Genomic DNA, 9,132 nt, shown 5'->3' with positions numbered 1-9,132 from the left:
GATAAGGAAGCAATGACTGCAGAATGGGATAAAGGTACCCATTAGCCTCCCCTTAGAAGGGCGGTCTTATCAGCCTTGGGTGGATGGTGGCAATTTTAATCCAGGGGCTGGTACGTCAGTGTTACATGTTAAATTCTCTTTATTTTGCTATTGGTTTGCCCTATTTTTTGGTGGAACTTTTTAGTGAAAGCAAACAGATTAGTATGTAATCTCAAAAAACAGCACTCTGTTTTATTTCTAAAAATTTCACTCTTACTATCACGAGCTTACCTATACAGTCACACCTCTGTATCTGTGGGGGGGGGTTCTAGCCATCCCCCCCCCCCGGTAACCCCCACAGGATGCCAAACTCTGGGACGCTCAAGTCCCTTATCGGCCCTCTGTGTCCACAGATGCAGAACCCATAGATATGGAGGGCTGACAGTAATTAGGTGCTCAGTGACATTTTTAAAGACACAAGGATTCTGAATACATCTTTCCTGAGTTGTTATGTTAAAGGCAGTCTTTAGTACCCACAGTGGGACTTATAGGATCACAATGTACTGTGTATTGTGGTGACACAAGCTCAGGAAATGGGCTTAAGGACCTAGTCCCCAATCTCCACGTTCTACTGGCCAGGTTACCTTGGGCAAAATTGAGTCTTGGTTTCTCTACCTGATTATTTGTTACACAGGTGGTTGGGAGAATCAAATGAGATACTTGAACGTGCTGTATGCACATTTGACTATTAATAAAAGAATGTCAAAAATAGAAGTGCAGTGAAAAAAATAAAGTTTTATATACATTCAGATTAGTACTAATGATAGTTATCAACAATATACAAATTTTAAAGGATTGGGAGAAATACTGGATAAAATAGAAAGTTTTATGTTGGTATTAGTATGTTATGGGGACAGGGGGAGAGGAGTATGGAATTGGGGTATAGAATGGGGCCCAGAAAAGCTGCCACAGAATTCAGGAGAGAAGGAGCCTCAGAAAGATTAATTTTCTTCATTACCTCTGTTTCCTTATGAAGTTTCTTATCCTAAAAGGTGAATAATTAGGTCATTAGCTTTGAGCCTGTTTAAAATTCTCCACCTAACACTTTGATTGGGTTTGATGAAACTATTTTCTTGAACAAATTATATATATATGTGTATATATATATATACACACACACACACACACATATATATATATATATATATTTTTTTTTTTGTCTAGGTAGATTAGAATGACTTGGCTAACAACCAGCTTATAAGATCCACTTTTTTCACTGTTGGGAGACTGGAGTCCTACCTAAAATTGAACTGGACGGTCAGGCTTGCCCTCATGGTGTTAGGTACAGGCACTATTGGCATTTCAGGATTTCAGGACTAAATATCAAATAAATGTTTTTATTTTACTTTGAATTTTTATTAGTATTTTCACTGGGTATATAATTTTAGGTTGACAATTTTTTCCCTATTTTTTAAAGAGATTATTCCATTGTCTTCTGACTTTCAATATTTCTAATAAGAGGTAAACTGTCATTCTTATCTTTATTTCTCATCTAATAGATCCAGAGCAAAAACCTTTGGGTTTTTTATCTCTTGGGTTTTAAATCATTGATAAAGTCAAGATTATCAGTGAGGAGCAGAAACTATCTTAGCTAGAGTAAACTAAAAGGAGGGCAATTTGTTATAAGGATTGGGTATTTCATGAAACCCAAGGGTAGGACAGCTGGGTCTAGACAAACAGGAATTGGAAGGCCATTAGAAACAGACATCCTCAGCCTGCTAAAGTTTCATTGTGTTTCGTTCCTCTTACTCTTTGCCAGACCAGTGTTCTCTCCATCTCCAGTCCATAATGTGAATGTAACCCTCCCCCCGCCAGTTACAGTTCCAGGGTTCTGCAAGATTAACTAGCAGTCTTTCAATTCTAAAGTTAAATTACAGGAAAATTTGGCATCTGACTGGCTCAGCACAGTGTAGGTGCCCATCGCTGGTCCATCCAACAGTGGTCAGAGCAGATGGGAAACATTATAGTATATACAGGACTTTGGGGGGCCTGTCTCCATAAAAGAGGAGGGGGGGTGGTAGTGAGAGGGAAGTTCCCTGAGAATGAGGAATTGCTATGTTCTGGGCAATCACCTCTAAAGATGTCCTAGTCAATCTTATTTTCTCTAGGGAAGAGGCTCTTTCTGTACAGGATGATGGGAAGTCATCGAGTACATGCAATGGCTGGATTTTTTTTCTAATGCATATTCAGTCTACATATCCTAAGCATAGACCAAAGCTTTAGTTTCATGGCCCTCAGGGGTTTCTGTTCTACACATCATTTCATCTATCTTTGCTGTATTTGTTATTTTGCGATGGGGAGCACATATTTTAATGCTCTTCTGTAACCACTAAATTATATAAAGCTCATGACCATTGTTCCAGTCTTGTTTTCTACCACATGGTAAACTCACCCAACTCTCTGAAACTATGCAAATTTCCCCCAGGTGCCATGCTCTCTCATGCAAGTTTTTGCTCCTACATTTTTTTTCTTTAGTTTGCCTCACTCTTTCATCCCTGAAAGCTTATACTATCATCCCCTCTTCTAGGAAACCCTCTCCCACTCCCTTAGTAAGCTAATTTAGGTGTCCTTACCTTTGCTCCCACTACCACATGTGTCACTCACCACACCATATGGACTCATTCATTTTCTGGTTTGTTTCTTTAAGGGAAATATCACAGTTCAGCCTATATCACCAGTGTCTCAAAAAGACCTGCCACATAGTAGGCCCTCATGAGAAGGAACAAATGAATAAAACGAGCCTCGGTTCTGGAAAGTCTGGCTCTATATTTTCTTGTGTGTATTATCCACAGCTCTAGTGTAGAAGTTAGGGGTTCAGGCTCTGATGCCAGACTTCCTGGGTCTGTATCCCGTCTCTGCCTAGTTTCCTAGTTGTGCGAACTTGAGTAAGTTGACTTAAAATCTCTGTGCCTCAGTTTCCTCATCTGTAGATGGTATAAAAACAGTACCTACCTGAGAGAGTCGTTGTGGGGATTAAATGAGTTAAGTGCATAAAGTTTGGCACCTAGAGGGTGTTCCATAAGTGTTAGTTATTATTATCATCAAACATCTAAATCACTGCCAAAAAAACCTTTGCAGATTCAGGTGTGTGTCATGAGCAATACATTCTGCAGAAAAGGTTTGTGCTCTTAGCAGTCATTGACCCTTAAAAGAGATTCACATGGTCTTTGCCTAGTGGTGCTTCCATTGTGTGCTCTAAGAGATTAGTAACCTAAAGTTATCTGGGGTTTGAGGAATGGGTTAGAAGCTTCACCAGGGGATGTTTTCTATAGCAAGAGAGTGTGTTTATCATATTTTATTTTGATTGTATTTGATGAATGAGTGAGCTTTTTGGAGACAGGTGAAGACATTTTGGTGGAGTGATTAGATATGTGATTTCCTGGAGTCTTAGCATTCTCAGCCTTGAGGAGTTGTGGGTGGCAAGGTTGGTGGCCTGAAAATATCCTTTTAAGAGCACAGGGCTGGATAGGTTTTTTTTTGCAGAAACGGATAAACTGCCTCTGAAATTTGTATGGAAACACAAAAGACTTAGAATAGCCAAAACAGTTTTAATAAAAGAACAAAGTTGGAGGACTTTCATTTCCCAATTTCAAAACGTACTCTATAAAGCTACAGTCAACAGAGTGTGATATTGGTAGAAGGATAGACATAAAGATCAATGGAACAGAATTGAGAGTCCAGAAATAATTTTTTATATTTATGTTCCATTGATTTTTGACAAGGGTGCTAAGGCAATTCATTGGAGAAAGGATAGCCTTTCTAACAAATGGTGCTGGGACAACTGGATATCCACATGGAAAAAAGATGAACTTAGGGCTTCCCTAGTGGCACAGTGGTTAAGAATCCACCTGCCAATGCAGGGGACACAGGTTCAATCCCTGGTCCAGGAAGATCCTACATGCTGCAGAGCAGCTAAGCCCGTGTGCCACAACTACTGAAGCCCGCGTGCCCTAGGACCCGAGTGCTGCAGCTACTGAAGCCCATGTGCCAGCGCCCGTGCTCCGCAACAAGAGAAGCCACCGCAATGAGAAGCCCACGCAATGCAATGAAGAGTAGCCCCCACTCACCACAACTAGAAAAAGCCTGCACACAGCAACGAAGACCCAACGCAGCCAAAAAAAAAAAAAAAAAGACGAACTTAGACGTTTACCTTATACCATACATAAAAATGAACTCAAAATGGGTCGTAGACTTAAATGTCAGAGCTAAAACAATTAAACTTTTAGAAAACGAAAAAATTGGAGAAAATCTTCAGGACCTCAGGTTAGGCAAAGATTTCTTACAAGACACAGTCTATGTAAGAACAAAAACTGATACATTGGACCTCACCCCATCAAAATTTAAAATATGTGCACTTAAAAATATAGCATAAAGAAAATGAAAAGACAAACAGTAGACTGGGAGACAATAGTTGCAAGTCGTATTATCTGATAAAGAATTTGTATTGAGAATATACACTCATACACCTCAATAATAAGGCAAAAAACTCATTTTAAAAATGGGCAATATATTTGAGTAGAAATTTTACCAAAAAAGTTACACCAGTGACAAATAAGCACATGACAGCATGGCCAATGCCATTAGTCATCAGAGAAATGCAAATTAAAACCACAATGAGATACCATTTTATACCCACTTGAATGGTTATACAAAAAAAAAAAACAGACAACAAATATTGGTGAAGATGTCAGAAATGGGAGTCCTCATATATGCCACTGGGAATGTAAAATAGTGCTGCCACTTTGGAAAATAATTTGGCCGTTTCTTAAAAGTTGAAACATATACTTGCCATACAGTCCACCAATTCCACTCCTAGGTATTTCCCCAAGAGAAATGAAAAGATTTTTCCACAGAAAGATTTGCACACAAATGTTCTTAACAATTGTATTCATAATAGCCAGAGATTGGAAGCAACCTAAATGTCCATCAATGGATAGACACAATGTGGTATGTCCATACAATAAAATATACCACAGAAAGCGGAAAAGGAGGCACAAACTACTGACACAAGTTGTGACATGGACAAACCTGAAAATCATCATATTAAATGGAAGAAGCTAGACACAAGAGACAATATATTGTATGGTATATAGTGTGTTGATGCCATTTATATGAAATGTCTAGTAAAGGCAAATCTATAGAGAGAGAAAGATTGATGGTTGCCTGGGGCAGTGTGGGGTATGGGAGATGGGGACTAACTGTGAATATGAGGGTTATTTTGGGGATGATAGAAATGTTCTACCTCCTTTGTGCTTTATGGTGATGCTTCCACAACATGGTAAATTTACTAAAAATCATTGATTGTCCACTTGAAATAGGTGAATTGTGTGATATGCAAAATATACCTCAGTAAAGTCAGAGGAGGTAGTATGGGGTGGTGGAGGGGGAGGGGGTGGAAGAAAGGAGGAGGAGAGAGAGACAGAGACAAAAACAGAGACAGAGAATGAGAATAGGACTGCATGGAGCCAGGCTGTGTGGATCTGAAATAGCAAGTCTAACCTCTCTTTGCCTCAGTTTCCTGTCAGTGAAGTTGGGGAAAATAACAATTAACTATCCACAAAGTAGTGTTGGAAAGATTGTGATAATATGTAAACAATGCTTAACACAAAGTTTGGACCATAAAGAGAGCTCAACAAATATTAGCCATAATAATAATTATTATTATTATTGGTGGTAGTATTTAACCTACGGAGGATCCAGCTCTGATTTATATCAACTAAATTCAAATCCTGGAGAAGGATTTGGACTACGACTGCAGAGGGCAGTGACTCATCTTGTGGAAATGACTCTGGGGGAATCTGAGGGTCTAAAGCACAGGATTTGTCAGTCACCTGCAGGCTGGGGGTTGGAGCCCTGGAGCCTCACAGATGAAGGCTGTTTCTTCATGGCGGCATCATTTATGGAGGGGCCATCCTGCCGCCTATCAATGTGGGAGCAACATGTGCTATTTCTACTCCAACAATGATTTATGTTATACCACTACATTCCAGATCCTATTGGCTTGGAGGACAGGTGATTTGGGGGCACAGAGGAGGGATACCTAACTTTGTGTATGAGGAAGAGATATCCCTGTGAGACTTAAGAATTCCTTGACATCGGGCTTCCCTGGTGGCGCAGTGGTTGGGAGTCCGCCTGCCAATGCAGGGGACACGGGTTCGTGCCCCGGTCCGGGAAGATCCCACATGCCACAGAGCGGCTGGGCCCGTGAGCCATGGCCGCTGAGCCTGCGCGTCTAGAGCCTTTGCTCCGCAACGGGAGAGGCCACAGCAGTGAGAGTCCTGCGTACCGCAAAAAAAAAAAAAAAAAAAAAAAAAGAATCCCTCGACATTTCCCAGATGAAGGGTGAGGAGAGTTATTCAGACAGAGGCTACAGTCTGAGTAAACCTCAGAGGTGATAGGGAGCTTGCTGAATTCAGTGAAAAGCTGACATAAAGAGCAGAGTGACAAGAAACAAGGCTGGAGCCCCACAGAGGGCCTTGTGGGCCATGGTAAAGAATTTAGACTTATCCTGAGGATGAAGAGCAGTAAGCAGGTTCTAGGACCTGCTCAGTCATCTTCAGTTCAGTGGTCCCAGTGGCACTCACACACCACACCTTGAGTGATCCTGCTGTTGATCAGGACCAGATAAATGCCCTCCTAGAGGTTTGTGGCCTGGGTTTTGCATTTAGCCTCCTCAAGTGCAAGTGTTCCTCCAAGGACCACATCCATACTGGTGTCTCACAGAAAAAGTGTTTCACGCCTCCCTCGAGAGGCATAAGAAGCCATAATGTGGTCGCTGAGAGCCTGTCTTAGGGGCCAGACCTCAGAAAAGCAGAGGACTTGTGAATGTTTCACACACTTCGCCCTGGGTGCCTGCTCTGGCTGAGAGCGCATTAAAAGCCCCAGCGACCGAGGGGCAGGTATTGTCCTGGTTACTATGGCATCACCTTGGAAAGGATCGCTCAGGGAAAGCCACAGCTGAGCCGAGTGAGCCAGGAGGGTAATGTGGTCTGAAGCAGCAGGAGGGGCTGGAGATAGGCTGCAGATGCTGTCGCTGGTCTCGGGACACCTCGTGGGCTGGAGCCCACTTTAGCTTCTCCAGCTGCAGCCCAGGGCAGGAGCCGGGCTGTGCTTAGCCTGAGAGTGGCTGCCTGAGACAGCACCACAGGCTGCTGCTGAGCTGGGAGCTGAGAGGGGCCGAATTCCCAGTCACACTCCACTTGGCCTCTCCTTTTTTTGGCAGGGGGTGTTGTCTCATCTTGAAAGATCTGGGCTGGGTTTCATCTTCTTTTTGATTTTTAGTAGTCACCTGTATGAGAACTGACTTCCAGGTGTTCATCGAGGAAAGCAGAGTGGTCCCCACGCTGGAAATGAGAAAGGATGACAATTTCCGAGACTGACTGTTGACGGCTTGGAGATACCCCCTTTTCAAAATGCCTTTTAAAGCGTTTGATACCTTCAAAGAAAAATTTCTGAAACCTGGAAAGGAAGGAGTGAAGAATGCTGTGGGGGATTCGTTGGGGATTTTACAAAGGTAAAGTTTGAATGCAAACTTTAGGTTTCTTTCTGAGTAGCTTTACATTGCTGGTGTTTGAAAGAGTGTGCCTCATGATTTTAAAGCCACATTTAAAAAAGGAGTGAGTGGGTCAGATTAAAGGGCTTCTGGAGCCCCTTCTTGCTCCAACAGACTATGTGCCTAGAGGAAAGGATGCATCAAAACGATAAGGTTGAATTAGGAAAACATCGAGACAAACATTCTGCTTATACAGTAGGATTAGCACTTATTGGAGATGGTAATATTGCATTATTGTGTGTTTGGCATTGAATTAGAAAAGATTTAGGGAGATAATGTTTCATGTTAATTCAATACTAATAACAAAATCAGGAACCACTTTATATGGTTATGCTCTGAGCTGAAATAATTTTTAAGAAGTTTTCACTTCATTTTTCACTATAAATGAAAATTAGGTATTTGCAAATTGTGTAGCTTGTAATATAAACTATATAAAGTGGTTCTTGATTGGGTAGTTTTCAAAGAGAAAGATAATTACACAATGGTGTGAAGAAAGTAACTTTAAAAATTAGTATTTAAAGCAGAAAATCTTACATGATTAAGTGGGAAAGTGTTAAGTACTATCATTGAATTGAATGTTTTTGTCCAAACCAAAAAATAAATCTTTTTTTAAAAAGTAAAATATATTACCATTGGAAGAGAGTTTGCCATAAATGAATGAAATGATGTGATATTTTAATTTGTGATTTTTAATAGTAGACATAGTAAATGCCTTCCTAGGTCTTACAGATGAATTAATAAGCAGTCCTTATGTGCAAGGTAAAATGACTCCTTTAATCTCTGACATAAATAAATGTGAAACTATCCTTGATAAGTTTTTTATGATTATTTCTAATCCTGGTAAGTGAAAAATGCCACCTAGCATCTCCTTTTAACTTTTCTATCTATGTTTTCTGTTAAATTTAAAAACTAGCATTTGAAGGACTATTTCTAGGCACACTGAGATTCATTCCACTTCTTGTATTTTACAACACAGGGCCTCCTGTCAGTGTTAAATTTTCCATTGTATCGCTCTTGATGAGCTTAGCAGGAGAATTGGGTTGGGCACCTTATTATTTTGGTAATTAAAAACAAAAAACTTTCCATCAGAACTACACTGAATTATCATGTATAGATGAAAACCTACCTCAGTGACAGCAGGATAAACCAGCCAAACATAGGAAATGATTACAATAACCTATTCTTTTAAGAGTGTTTTATCCTTCCATTGAGCACTCCCAGGTAACATCGTATGGTGGTGTTCATTTGATTAAAAATGCAAAAGGAAGGCACAGTGGCTTAATTGGCATATTCAAGTGATGACAAAGGAATCTGACAAAGTCAGGAATAAAAACCACGACTTTGGACTAGTCACCATTACAGTCACCAAACTCTGTGCCTTAGTTTATAAAATACTCAACCAAAAGTACTTAGGAGTGTTCTTCTCCAACTTTGTCTTTTAAAATTTAATCACTTTTTTCAGTAAGGGACTTATCCTAAATGCTGGTTTTACTGTGTTTGATTGGATGATCCAAACTTGAAGATCCTTTTGTTTACCAGAT

General features: G+C 40.5%; 1 protein-coding gene across 2 annotated transcripts in view; it reads left to right on the top strand.

Moving 5' to 3' along the window:
• The first annotated feature begins 7,057 nt into the window (after positions 1-7,057).
• The window catches only part of SLC17A8 (solute carrier family 17 member 8), a 51,988-nt gene continuing 49,913 nt past the window's right edge, over positions 7,058-9,132 (top strand). For both annotated transcript variants that reach the window (XM_060164654.1, XM_060164653.1), the window contains exon 1: positions 7,058-7,552. In XM_060164654.1, the coding sequence (XP_060020637.1) occupies positions 7,452-7,552 (101 nt within the window). In that variant the 5' untranslated portion in view covers positions 7,058-7,451. The remainder of the gene's footprint in view (positions 7,553-9,132) is intronic.

Source organism: Lagenorhynchus albirostris, chromosome 11 (assembly GCF_949774975.1).
Source record: "Lagenorhynchus albirostris chromosome 11, mLagAlb1.1, whole genome shotgun sequence".
Classification (NCBI taxonomy): domain Eukaryota; kingdom Metazoa; phylum Chordata; class Mammalia; order Artiodactyla; family Delphinidae; genus Lagenorhynchus; species Lagenorhynchus albirostris.
This window is presented reverse-complemented; position numbering and strand designations above follow the sequence as displayed.